This window comes from Schistocerca americana, chromosome 4 (assembly GCF_021461395.2).
Source record: "Schistocerca americana isolate TAMUIC-IGC-003095 chromosome 4, iqSchAmer2.1, whole genome shotgun sequence".
Classification (NCBI taxonomy): domain Eukaryota; kingdom Metazoa; phylum Arthropoda; class Insecta; order Orthoptera; family Acrididae; genus Schistocerca; species Schistocerca americana.
The window spans coordinates 191,398,421-191,412,413 of NC_060122.1; the positions used below are offsets into that span (position 1 = coordinate 191,398,421).

The 13,993-nt window shown below is 44.8% G+C and overlaps 1 protein-coding gene across 1 annotated transcript in view; it reads left to right on the plus strand.

Moving 5' to 3' along the window:
- LOC124612977 (B-cell receptor CD22-like) overlaps positions 1 to 13,993 on the plus strand; it is a 115,828-nt gene that overhangs the window by 76,602 nt on the left and 25,233 nt on the right. Inside the window, exon 8 of the mRNA XM_047141505.1 lies at positions 13,145 to 13,422. Coding sequence (XP_046997461.1) covers positions 13,145 to 13,422 — 278 coding nt within the window. The remainder of the gene's footprint in view (positions 1 to 13,144; positions 13,423 to 13,993) is intronic.

The following is a 13,993-nucleotide window of genomic DNA, read 5'->3' on the forward strand; positions in this document are numbered from 1 at the left end:
GCGGTTCCGAACTAACTCCGAACACACGACAGCCGAGAAGTAATAGCAGTCAGCAAGGATAATACACCAGGGCTTATATCGATAAGCACTGCTGCTGCCATTTACGAGTAGTCGAGGCGGCAACTCAGTGACATCAGTAATTGAAATTAACATATCGAGGTGGTTGTACATTAAAAACCGGTTGTCAAATGAGATATAGCGCGAACACGAGGCACGCACGGCTGTTACCTCATCATTCTTCGAGTCCTGTTATTAAACCTCGATGGGTATTTACTCGGCATCCATGTCTCCGGATCGCGATTTAAAATGTTTAGTATTTGCACATAATTCTTTTCAGTCCATCATATTTGAACTAAATGATGTCCGGTCATAGTCTAAGAAGGACAGTAACAATTGCTCCCCTTCTGTTTCTAGTATAAAATCTCTTCTAGTCTTATTGATGCCTCTACCAACTTTAGTAATCATGGTCGATATGACATCACTATCCCCTGTCACTATACCGATACATTTGATAAGTTAATTTGCTATTTGTCACTGCGTTTACTGGTCGCGTGTGAGGGCATCCCTTACACGATCCGTGAAGAGGATAAGTTGCTAGACTCTTGGAGGAGGAGGAGGAGGGTTTGTGTGTGCGTGTTGTGGGGGGGTGGGGGGGAGGAGGAGATGCGGAAGCACGTTCACTGAGCGACTTGGGTATTAGGTCTTGGCAACAATATGAACAATTGTAGCATCTGACAGGGTCTCTTGAATGAAAAATGGTGGGATGATAGCATGTTTATGGAAGGTTAGTGGGTGGCTGCCAATGTGGGTACCTATCATTTTCTCCTGATAGACATTTCAGTTAGTGTGGGAGTAGTTTTGCGTAATTTTTGGACGAATATTTTTATTCTGAGTGGGGTTGGAGCGGCTGGGAACGGTGTTGTGTGTAAGAGGTGATGAGTTGAACCAGTAGGTGCCACCTCCTATTAGATCGATGACTGCTGCTGTGATGCGTCGAAGGATTGTGGGAGATGCTGACAAGTCCAGTTGTGTTACTTCAGGATGGGCGTGCTGCGAGACTAGAACCGTGCACATTGGAGGAATAAGTGGTAAACAAATGCTCCACCTCAGTTCTGCAGAGGATGTGCTGCGTCTGTTAATACCAGCGGAAATAAGCGTCTGGAAAAATACATGTGAGCAGAAGAAAATCGTAGGGGATGGACATTTTGGGGTCGGATACATTTTGTCAAGCAGGATATTGTTAGCGTTTTGAAGAAGCGGCTGAAATGAGGTGTATGGTGGAGGTGTTGTACAGGGGTTGTGGCCAATCAGTGATATTTTTCTGGTCATTAACAGCAGTTGCATATAAGGCCTGGAAAGGGGATTATATGTGCTATGTAGGATGTATGATTACAGCAGTTGGCTGATGACAACAGTTTGATTTTGAAATGGTTCAAGTGGCCTTAAGCACTATAGGACTTAACATCTGAGGTCATCAGTCCCATAGGCTTAGAACTACTTAAACTTAACTAACCTAAGGACATCACAAACATCCATGCCCGAGGCAGGATTCGAACCTGCGACCGTAGCAGCAGCACGGTTCCGGAGTGAAGCTCCTAGAACCGCTCGGCCACAGCGGCCGGCTTTGATTTTGAAATACATGTGATCGCATATGACTATAGCACAACAAATCTTTGAGCTGACAACTGGTTGCAACATGTATGACTGTAATCTCTCCTGCACATTATATTAAAATAGCAAACTGAGGCATAAGTATACGATTAAGGCACAGTGACTCACAGAAGGAGACAACAAAATGAGTGCAAATGACCAATGTTAAATGTATTATGACAAATATTTCAGTTTACAATTACAGCAACTTCGCAACGAATGGTAACTTTTCATTGTGAATCACGAAACACCTTTGAAAACAAAAAGAGATAAGTATTCTGACCCGACCTCTACACAAGAGGACATACGTGAGAAGTACTTAAATTAACTTGACACATCGAAATCTTTACACGCCGTTGAGGCAACTGGCCCACTAAACTTTACAGAATAAAATGGTGGCATCCTGAGATCAACATCATACACCAAACCAAAAACATGACACTCGTCTGCAGCACTTAAAACACATAGCAAGCATTCGACAACCCGCACTTTCCAGTAATTTTAACAATCGGGAATGAACAAGAATGGAGCTTGACGTGGCATAAGAAGCATAAAAGAAAACGCCATAAGAGCTACACTGATCAACAGAACAACATTGCTCACTCAAATGATACACATGGCTCTGAGCACTATGGGACTCAACTGCGGAGGTCATTAGTCCCCTAGAACTTAGAACTAGTTAAACCTAACTAACCTAAGGACATCACAAACATCCATGCCCGAAGCAGGATTCGAACCTGCGACCGTAGCGGTCTTGCGGTTCCAGACTGCAGCGCCTTTAACCGCACGGCCACTTCGGCCGGCTGATACACATCTTGAAGCCTCAGTTGAGCCCGAATTTAACAGCCCTGGGTCCGGTACTGCGCACACAACAACGAAAAATGGCAAGTGACTCAACAGTGTTCGACCGGGCTGAAGTGGAGTAGGCATCATATTGGAAGGAAATTTGGCTAGAGGCTGTGTGGTCGTTGGAAGGGGTTAATATTTTGGAGGACGATGGTTGGGAATCTGAGGATCTCTCCAGTAGTGTGTGGCAGGTAGAGAGATTTATTCGGGTGAAATGGGTTGTCAGCGTACGAAGTGTCACAGTTAATACAGGATCGATAAATGAGGATTTGGCTTTTAGTTTGGTGGAAAAGGCAGGGTGGAAATAAATGATTTTTCCTTTGTGGTGTCGCACGGTCACGCAGTATGTTTTTAACGAAATTTCCGTCAACTGTTTGTAAATTATTTCTCACTTATTTTACAAAACTGTGATTTCGGCTTTATAGCCAGTCTCAAGTGCAAGTTGGATTGCAAAATTAATAAATCGTACAAATCTTACAATGCAGGGTACAACATGAGGTAGTAACGTTGTTAAATTTGTGTTGAGTTTTGATTCCTCATATTACGCCTGCCACTGTATGCTCAGTACGTTTTATTAATTTCAAGATCAAATTGCTCTTGAGAGTGGCATTGAAGTCGAAATTGTGTGAAATAAATGAGCAGTAGTTTACAGCAAAATAGCGGAAAATGCCGACAAAATGGGAATCGTTGCGGGTTGAAAGGAAAGCGAATTTGCGACACTGTTTCAGAAAATATGAGGCTTTGCAGGAGACACAAAACGGTGAATTTCTGCAGTCCGTAATGAGATCGCCGCTATAGAGAGGCAATTTGGGACTGGTGGAGGGAATCTGAAGTTTCAGCTATGTGATGGCACTCTTTCTGTAAGTCAGATGCCCCTCGGTTACAACGTGATTAGTGGCGAAAACTGGCTCAGTGATAACAGGTATAACGAAGAGGGTCCTCGACATTTGTCTCTTGTTTCTTTCTTTATTGTCACTTCGTCCCCATTGCCCCACATGGGTAGGGCTGGCTGGCAGTGGTAGAACATTTCCTTCTTCAGCCAAGAGCTTTAAAAACATAAACAAAGACAAAAGTAATATTATCGAAAGGTTAAAAGTATACACATGGCTTTAAAAAATGCATAAAGAAAAAATTTTTTTTGGCATTTACATAAACCATTGAGATTGCTGATTTTATTTGTAACAGGAATTAATATCGAAAGACGAAAAGATAAAGAGCGAAATTACATCCATCCGAATCACATTACAGCAGTCGTGACGTTGTTCTGAAAGACAGCACTGCAGTTCCACTTAAAAGCTGAAGGACTTGCAATGGGAGAAAAGGATTTGAGGAGGGCAAAGGGCGTTCTATAAGGATGAAGGGTGCAGGTAGAAAAACATAGGGGTGTTTTAGGTAGCAACTACGTAGATGAAGGTAGTGCTTCTGTGGATGGTGGGAACTGTAGAGGAAGACGGAATAAAAAATGGTTCAAATGGCTCTGAGCACTATGGAATTTAACTTCTGAGGTCATCAGTCCCCTAGACCTTAGAACTACTTAAACCTAACTAACCTAAGGATATCACACACATCCATGCCCGAGGCAGGATTCTTACCTGCGACCGTAGCGGTCGCGCGGTTCCAGACTGCAGCGCCTAGAACCGCTCGGCCACTCAGGCCGGCGAAGACGGAATACTTCCCGCTTATAGTTGAGGACGTACGTTGAAAATTTCTTCTCTCAGATGAAAAGGCTCGCCCGGGAGAGGAAACCATGTCGGGTCACATCAGACCAGTAAGAAGCCTCCCACAAAAAATTTAAAAAAAAGGTGAGAACACAGGATGTGTGGGGTAGTCTGGGATGTGAGCGGGACTTTCATTGTCAGCAAGAAGCGTGTGTAGGGCTAAGGACGGAGGGATATGTTTGTAAAGGCCCCAGCAGCCTACTGAGATTGGAAACAACTAAGCTTTAAGAATGTAGGGATGTAAGTGTGGCTAGAAAAGAATGGAAGTATTCTTTTAGGACCTGAACAGGACAAGTGTTGCGCTTTTCGTGAAATACTTCTGTTTATGGTATGTTGTCAAAGTAGCGAAAACTTGGAATTCGGGGTAGGAGATTGGTATTTATGCATTCATGAGTTTTGGGGAATAGGGAGTACTTAAAATGAAGGTCATCATGAATGAAGAAGATGTGAAACAGATACGATGCAAACTAGTGATCTTTGTTCAGGTTGTCACGTAAGGGATGGTTGTTATGGCGGAGTGGGTACTCAGGCACGAGGTTACAGACAGAGGGGCGACGCAATGCATTCAGAAATTTGGAGGAGGTAATGGGGAGTGTAGCACAGACTCGAGTGCATGTTGGGCGGCAGTGGCAGTACTGGAGGCAGTTTATTTGCAGTAAATAATTTCTTGATCTGACTCTGTATTTACCAGTGGAGTATGAAGGGTTCCTGGCCATGCGTCAATGGGTAGGATTTGTATAACGGACGGATTCCACGAAGGAGAAGTGTGGGGTGACATGGCATATGATCTCGGTAGAAATGTGGGCGATTATAATATCTGGAAAGGTCTGCTTAAGGAAGGACGTGACATGAGGGATACAATCAAATTGCTGGGATGTTTGTGGGTAGCTTCCAGTCTGGGTATCAATGGATTCCCAGTAGGCAATCCAACCGCTGCGGGAGTAGACTTGGCTGAACTATCAGAAGTTTGGAGGAGGTGCATGAGGAACAGGTAATGTTCAGGAAGGGGGGAGGGGAGGTGCAAAAGGATCGAGAACTGCTGCACAGAGGCGTTCAAGGAGGTTGGGAGAAACTAAGGTGAAGTATGGAAAGGTGTGAATGTTAAGGTCAGCGCCAATAACGTCGATGGAAAAGGTATGGTCGATGTGGATGAGAATAGTGGTGATTGAGTGACGATGCAGCAGGCAGATTGCGGCTTTGGTACCGGTTTACGTTTTGAAGAAAAAAAAAATGGAAATAAGCTTTTGGCGTCATTGGCCGGGACGCCCCTTACGGGGCAGGTCCGGCCGCCTTGGAGCAGGTCTTATTACATTCGACGCCACATCGGGCGACCTGCGCGCCGTTGGGGATGAAATGATGATGAAGTCAACACAAACCCAGTCCCTGAGGGTAGGAAATCCCCGACCCAGCCGGGAATCGAACCCGGGCCTGTAGGGCGGCAATCCGTCACGGTGACCACTCAGCTATTGGGGCGACTTTGAAGAACAGGGTAACGTTAAGTGGTTTAGTGGAAGTCTCAGAAGGCTGGTGTAGGATAGAAAGAGATTCGGATATTGTTACATTGTTGGAGGAAGATCTTATTCACTGAAGAGTCAAAGAAACTGGTACACATGCCTAATACCATATATGGTCCCCATGAGCAGGCAGAAGTGATGCAACACGAAGTGGCATTGACTCGACTAATATCTGAAGTACTGCTGGAGGGAACTGGCACCATGAATCCTGCAAGGCTGTCGATAAATCCTTAAGAGTACTAGGGGGTGGAGATCTCTTCTGAACAGAACGTTGCAAGGCATCCCATATACGCTCATTAATGTTCATGTTTGGGGAGACTGGTGGACAGCGGAAAAGTTTAAAATTCAAAAGAGTGTTCCTGGAGCCACTCTGCAGCAATTCTGGGTGTATGGAGTGTCACATTGTCGTGCTGGAATTGCTCGGAATGCACAATGGACATGAATGTATGCAGGAAGCTTACGTACGTGCGGTCTAAGGCGCTGCAGTCATGGTCTGTGCGGCTGGTCCCGGCGGAGGTTCGTGTCCTCCCTCGGGCATGGGTGTGTGTGTTTGTCCTTAGGATAATTTAGATTTACTGTGTAAGCATAGGGACTGATGACCTTAGCAGTTAAGTCCCATAAGATTTCACACACATTTGAACATTTCGTACGTACGTGTCACTGTCATAATCGTGTCTAGACGTATCAGGGGTCCAACAGCACACGCCCCGCCAACTTGAACAGTCCGCTGGTGTCATGGAGTGTCCATAGGTTCATGAGACTGTCTCCATACCCATACACGTCCACCCGCTCGATACAATTTGAAACGACACTCGTCCGATCAGGCAACGTGTTTCCAGTCATCAACAGTCCAATGTGAGTGTTGAAGGCACAGGCGACGCTTAAAGTTTTGTATCGTGCTATCATCAAGGGTACACGAGTGGGTCTTCGGCTCAGAAAACCCACATCGATGAAGTTTTGAATGGTTCGCACGCTGACACTTGTTGGTGGCACAGCATTGAAATCTGCAGAAATTTGCGGAAGAGTTGCACTTTTGTCACGTTGAACGATTCTCTTCAGTTTTCCATGGCTCCGTTCTTGCAGTATCTTTTTCCGGCCGCAGCGATGACGGAGATCTGATGATTTACCGGATTCCGACATTCATGGTAAAGTCGTGAAATGATCGTACGGGGAATAGCCCCACTTCATCGTTACCTCGGGGATGCTGTGTCCCATTGCTCGTGCGGCGACTATGACACCACGTTCAAATTCGCTTACCAATTTTGTTAACCTGTCGTTGTAGCAGCAGTAACCCATCTAACAACTGCGCCAGACTCTTGCTGTCTCATACAGGCGTTGCCGATCGCAGCGCCGTATTCTGACTGTTTACATATCTGTATTTGAATACACATGCCGATGCCAGTTTCTTTCGCACTTCATTGTAGATTTTGTGCTGTGGGAGGGTAAGTATAAACTTGTGTTTATTTGTTTGATACGAATCCGACACTTATGGTCATCGCAAGAAAAATCCTTCGGATTCACAAACTGTAAATGTGTAACGTCGTTATTACAGTATACATCCATGGAAATAATAAAGATGATATCTGCTAGAAATAGTAGGAACATGCTGAATTATAAAACTTCATTAATATAGCTAAAATCACATTTATGCGTCACGTGTACATGAAACGACATATATAGCCTACATTGTAGGTGCGATCCACCGGCACCAAATGTACCCACTATTAACGTTCCACCCCTTAGTCTACCGATCGAGAGAGAGTGGTAGAATGTATATGAAACCTACAAACACAACGAACGTATCAGTCATTCCAAATCTTCAGTAAAATCTTACCTCAATAAAATACCACATTATACACTGAGATTGCCTAAGTTATAGGATAGCGATAAACACCGATACAATTGGCGGTAGTATTGCGCAAACAAGGTATAAAAGGGCACTGCATTGGCGGAGCTATCATTTGTACTCACGTGATTTATGTGAAAAGTTTCTCACGTGATTGCTGCCGCACGACAGGAATTAACAGACTTTGAACTCGGAATGGTAGGTAGAGCTAGATACGTAGGTCACTCCATTTCGGAAATCATTATCGAATTTAGTATTAAGACATCCACAGTGTCAAGAGAGTGCCGAGAATGCCAAATTTTAGGCATTACCTTCCACTACTGTCAATGCAGTGGACGATTGCCTCTATTAACGACCAAGAGCAGTGACTTTTGCGCAGAGCTGTCAGTGCTAACAGGCAAGAAACACTGCATGAAATAACCGCCAAAATCAATGTGGGAAGTACGAAGAACGCATCCGTTTCGGCAGTGTGGAGAAATTTTGCGCAAAAGGGGTATGGCAGCAGACGACCGACGCTAGTGTCGTTGTTAACAGCGCCTACATCCCCTTCAGCGCCTCTCCTGGGTTCCCGACGATATCGGTTGGCCCCTGGGCGAGTCGAAAACCGTGGTTTGGTCAGATGAGTCCCCATTTCATTTGGTAAGAGCTAATGGTACGGTTCGAGTGCGGTGCAGACCACACGATGGAAGTAAGTTGTCAACAAGTCAATGTGCAAGCTGTTGGTGGCTCCATAGTGGTGTGGTCTGTGTTTACATGGAACTGACTAGGATCTCTGGTCCATCTGGACCCATCATTGAGTGGAAATGATTATATTTAGCTACTTGGAGACCATTTGCATCCACTCACGGACAACGCGTTCCCAGACTATGAGGGAATTTTTGTGGACGACATTGCGGTATGTCACTGGCCACAGTTCTTTGCGATTGGTTTGAAGAACGTTGTGGACAATTCGAGCGAATGATTTGGCCACCCAGAACGCCTGACACTAATCCAGTCAAACATTTATCGGACATAATCGAAAGGTCAGTTCGTGCACGAATTTCTGCACCGACATCACTTTCGCTATTAGGGACTTCCATAGAGGCATGGCTCAGTATTTGTGCATGGGAGTTCCAACGACTCGAGACCATGCCTTGTGGTGTTGCTGCACTACGCCTAGCGAAAGGACTTAAGACCCGATATTAAGAGGTATCCCATGACTTTTGTCTCCTCAGTGTATCCAACCTAAATAATTAAGGTACCACCTAAGGAAGAGTAGACTGAATATCTAATTACATAGTAAATGGTTTGGTCACGCATACAGTAACATAAAGACGGTACTACAGAACATATAACTGTAGATAATTAAGATAGTAACCCAACTGACATAAACAGTATTTGGGTTTAATTTCGATAGATTAATTAATATTTCACTCTATTTACATTCTGTAGAAATGATTACACGTACCCAATAATGATGGGGTATCCGCAGCTCGTGGTCGTGCGGTAGCGTTCTCGCTTCCCGCGCACAGGTTCCGGGGTTCGATTCCCGGCGGGGTCAGGGATTTTCTCTGCCTCGTGATGAATGGGTGTTGTGTGATGTAGTTAGGTTTAAGTAGTTCTAGGGGACTGATGACCATAGATTTTAAGTCCCATAGTGCTCAGAGCCTTTTGAACCAATAATGATGGCACAATAATATACAAACCTGAATTTTTATAACTAATACATCTGTCTTGTAGATTTTACAGTTTATATGTCTGTTTGAACTTTATTCCAAATCTTCTAGGGACTGTGAACATCTTACACTGTCGGAGCCTTCCTATAGGTCTACAACTACTGTTACTATTGTTCTCTGGTACGAACCCCTCCCACTTGCCCCCCCCCCCCCCCAAAAAAAAAAACCCTGAAGCAAACTGATCGTTGTTCAGCATGTAACAATTCACAATAGTGACATATACAGACGATTTGGCCGCTAGTTTCAACATTTATCAGCACGTGTCATCTTTGGCTGCACGATGATAATGTTACTCACGAAAACTTACAAGTCACGCTTTAGATAGACTGCTGACACTACCTTAAACAACGTTTCAGTTTATACACTTTCCAAAGCCACACGTCGACTCCTGCTCACTTGGTAGAGGTCAGTGCTCTGTCATACTCAGACAGCATAACTGGATAGCCGTATGTACGTTGTTAACAAACTTACCCTCCCTGTCATTACTCTGGGAATGATTATCCAGTTAGGGAATGTATTCATTAAATTTCCTGATGTGTACTTGCGTTGTTTACTGTAGGACAGCTATAGTCACGCGGGACTGCTGCGGTCGCAGGTTCAAATCCTGCCTCGGGCATGGGTGTGTGTGGTGTCCTTAGGTTAGTTAGGTTTAAGTAGTTCTAAGTTCTAGGGGACTTATGACCTAAGATGTTGAGTCCCATAGTGCTCAGAGCCATTTGACCCATTTAGCTATAGTCATATAAATATAGCGGTATAAATATAGTGGTTCATGATTCAGTGTCGAGTACATCTTAATAAATATTTGGTCTGTTAACTCTCCCAGTAACTGTGAAAGTTTTATTTAATTGGTAATTAAAGAAATACAGGTTTCTATACAACCAACTAGAAAACTTCATTTGCCGTTCAGAGGCAGAGAGGAGGCATACCGCACTCAACAGGACCTGGTCTGCGTAAACACTGTGGTCTTCACAGCAAGTAACTTGGCGTATTCATTAATTTCAGACTAATTCATCTTTTGTAAAAATGTCTGTCGATAAATAAATCTATTCATTTTCCATTAATCTTTAGTAAGATAATGTACTTTCCGCATTGCATTCTTCACACATTCCGTTATAGCAATTCCACATAGTTTAGCCGGCCGGAGTGGCCGAGCGGTTCTAGGCGCTCAAGTCCGTAACCGCATGGCCGCTACGGCCGCAGGTTCGAATCCTGCCTCGGGCATGGATGTGTGTGATTTCCTTAGTTTAGTTAGGTTTAAGTAGTTCTAAGTTCTAGCGGACTGATGACCTCAGATGTTAAGTCCCGTAGTGCTCAGAGCCATTTGAACCGTATAGTTTCTACCTCACATTACTGCTGTACTTACTAAGACTGTGGACGTGTAACCTCCTGCAGGTTCGGTATAAATGTGATGATGCAAGAGAGTGACACAAACTTCGGCCGAACTTCGAGGTTTGTAGCACACATTCTACTGTCGCTTCTGCTCGACTCCAGTAGGCTCGACTTTGAAAATTATCCCCCTCCCCCTCCCCCCCCCCCCCACCCGCTTTTCCTGCTGTCCCACTACTGTAGGATCAATTTAAATATACTCGACAGGACCGAACTCAGGTCGTTCTAACTGACTCACCACCTACCTGGCTGGAAACTTGATCTTCTTCCCTTAGTGCTGCCTTTGAGAAAGAGAGTGACATTTGTTTAGTATATAACAGTTTAACTTTGAGGTATTTTTGATGAGCCTCTCTGATAAATTACTGTTCTGTTTTACTGTACAGTAGTTTGTTGCGCGAGAAGTTTTCCGTACCTCACTGTGTATCAGATGAACAAAAGACGCGTATAGCTATAGACGTAATAAACGATTGTTTTTTAAACGTATGTTTCCAATAATGCTCATTAGTACATTACATCCTGATAATTGTTGGTTCATTACAGGCAGTTTACATTTGTGTTCGAACACACATGCCGTAACAGAACTCTGAAAGGGGTTCTGTCTTAGTCCGACGCCAGTTAGCATAGGTGTTTGGAAGGAAGAAGGATAAGAGAAAAACCTGTAAGAATATTATTTACTCTGCTAAGTTATCAAGTGACATTCCAGCTCTTACATCACAAGGAAGCGACAGTATGTAGTACACTACTGGCCATTAAAATTGCTACACCAAGAAGAAATGCAGATGATAAATGCGTATTCTTTGGGAAAATATATTATATTAGAACTGACATGTGATTACATTTTCACGCAATTAGGGTGCATACATCCTGAGAAATCAGTACCCAGAACAACCACCTCTGGCCGTAATAATGGCCTAGATACGCCTGGGCATTGAGTCAAGCAGAGCTTGGATGGCGTGTATAGGTACGGCTCCCCATACAGCTTCAACACGATACCACAGTTCATCAAGAGTAGTGACTGGCGTATTGTGACGAGCCTGTTGCTCGACCACCATTGACAAGACGTTTTAAGTTGGTGAGAGATCTGGAGAATGTGCTGGCCAGGGCAACAGTCGAACATTTTCTGTATCCAGAAAGGCCTGTACAGGACCTGCAACATGCGGTCGTGCATTATCCTGCCAAAATGTAGGGTTTCGCTGGGATCGAATGAAGGGTAGAGCCACGGGTCGTAACACATCTGAAATGAAACGGCCATTGTTCAAAGTGCCGTCAGTGTGAACAAGAGGTGCCGTGTAACCAATGGCACCCCGTACCACCACGTCGGGTGATACGCCAGTATGGCAATGACGAACACACGCTTCCAATGTGTGTTCACCGCGATGTCGCCAAACACGGTTGCGACCATCATGATGCTGTAAACAGAACCTGGATTCATCCGAAAAAATGACGCCTGGTCATTCGTGCGCCCAGGTTCGTCGTTGAAAAAAAGAAAAAAAAAGGTTCAAATGGCTCTGAGCATTATGGGACTTAACATCTATGGTCATCAGTTCCCTAGAACTTAGAACTACTTGAACCTAACTAACCCAAGGACATCACACAACACCCGGTCATCACGAGGCAGAGAAAATCCCTGACCCCGTCGGGAATCGAACCCGGGAACCCGTGCGCGGGAAGCGAGAGCGCTACCGCACGACCACGAGCTGCGGACTCCGTCGCTGAGTACACCATCGCAGGCGCTCCTGTCTGTCATGCAGCGTCAATGGTAACCGCAGCCATGGTCTCCGAGCTGTTAGTCCATGCTGCTGCAAACGTCGTCGAACTGTTCGTGCAGATGGTTGTTGTCTTGCAAACGTCGCCATCTGTTGACTCAGGGATCGAGACGTGGCTGCACGATCCGTTACAGCCATGCGGTTAAGATACCTGTCATCTCGACTGCTAGTGATACGAGACCGTTGGGATCCAGCACGGCTTTCCATATTACCCTCCTGAACCCACCCATTCCATATTCTGCTAAGTCATTGGATCTCGACCAACGCGAGCAGCAATGTCGCAATACGATAAACCGCAATCGCCATAGGCTATAGTTCGACCTCTTGTCAAAGTCGGAAACGTGATGGTACGCATTTCTCCTCCTTACACGAGGCATCACAACACCGTTTCACCAGGCAACGCTGGTCAACTGCTGTTTGTGTATGAGAAATCGGTTGGAAACTTTCCTCATGTCGGCACGTTGTAGGTGTCACCACCGCCGCCAACGTTGTGTGAATGCTCTGAAAAGCTAATCATTTGCATATCACAGCATCTTCTTCCTGTCGGTTAAATTTCGTGTCTATAACATCTTCGTGGTGTAGCAATTTTATTGGCGAGTAGTGAAGTAAGGTATAGCCTGTAGACTATAATCAGTTATTTTCTTGAACTGATGCTATCTGACGTAAACAATGCCGTTGTGATAAGTCACTTTTGCTCTCACAGGAGGGCCGAAAGCTCCGTCCAACTGCTCCGTTGTGAACGAGAAGAGGGACGTTTTCGCGGTGCGGTGCCCAACCGAAACTGACCGTGGATTCCGCCAGAGCTACCAGATCGAGATCTACGACCTCTACACAGGCTACTTGCTGCTCAACAAGACGCAGCTCTCGCCAGTCTTCCTGCTGGGCGGCATCGAACAGAATCGACAAGTCACGATCCGCATTGCAGCTGTCAGCCCCAGGGGTCGCAGTGAATGGACAAGGATAAACATCGTCGGAGGCTCGGTAAGTGGCCGAAGCTTTTAGAGTCATGCTCTATGTGGTTAAGGCCCATACGTACGATTTTTTTGGAGGTAGCATCGAACGTCCGACAGTTTACACTTTGATGTTTCACTGTAGGAATGTCATTTCATTGCGTGAAGTAAATCAGGCGGTAATAACACAAGAATTTCTTGTTCCCGCACCGATGACGATGTAGCACCATCGTAATTCTTACTTACAACTCGTCGAAAATGTCTATATTAAATACGTTTGTTTTTATACCAAGGTGAACTAATATCTTGTTCTTTTACTAGTTTGCAAACAAATCTTTCAGTAAGACACACTCCAGAGTAAGATGTCGTCACGTCAATACATGACGAGGCATATAAGACGGGCCACACAAATACACGGTCCACTTATCTAAACACTCTCAGACCCACTCTCTACAACTGTGTACAATAATACTTAGCGTGTATTAGTTGCATCAGAAATATTTTTCCTCGGTGGGATCGCCACGTAAAATCTGTGAATATTCGAACTTTTCATCGTCCACAAGTGCTCCCACGTGTTATTCATCACTGTAATACTAATAAGT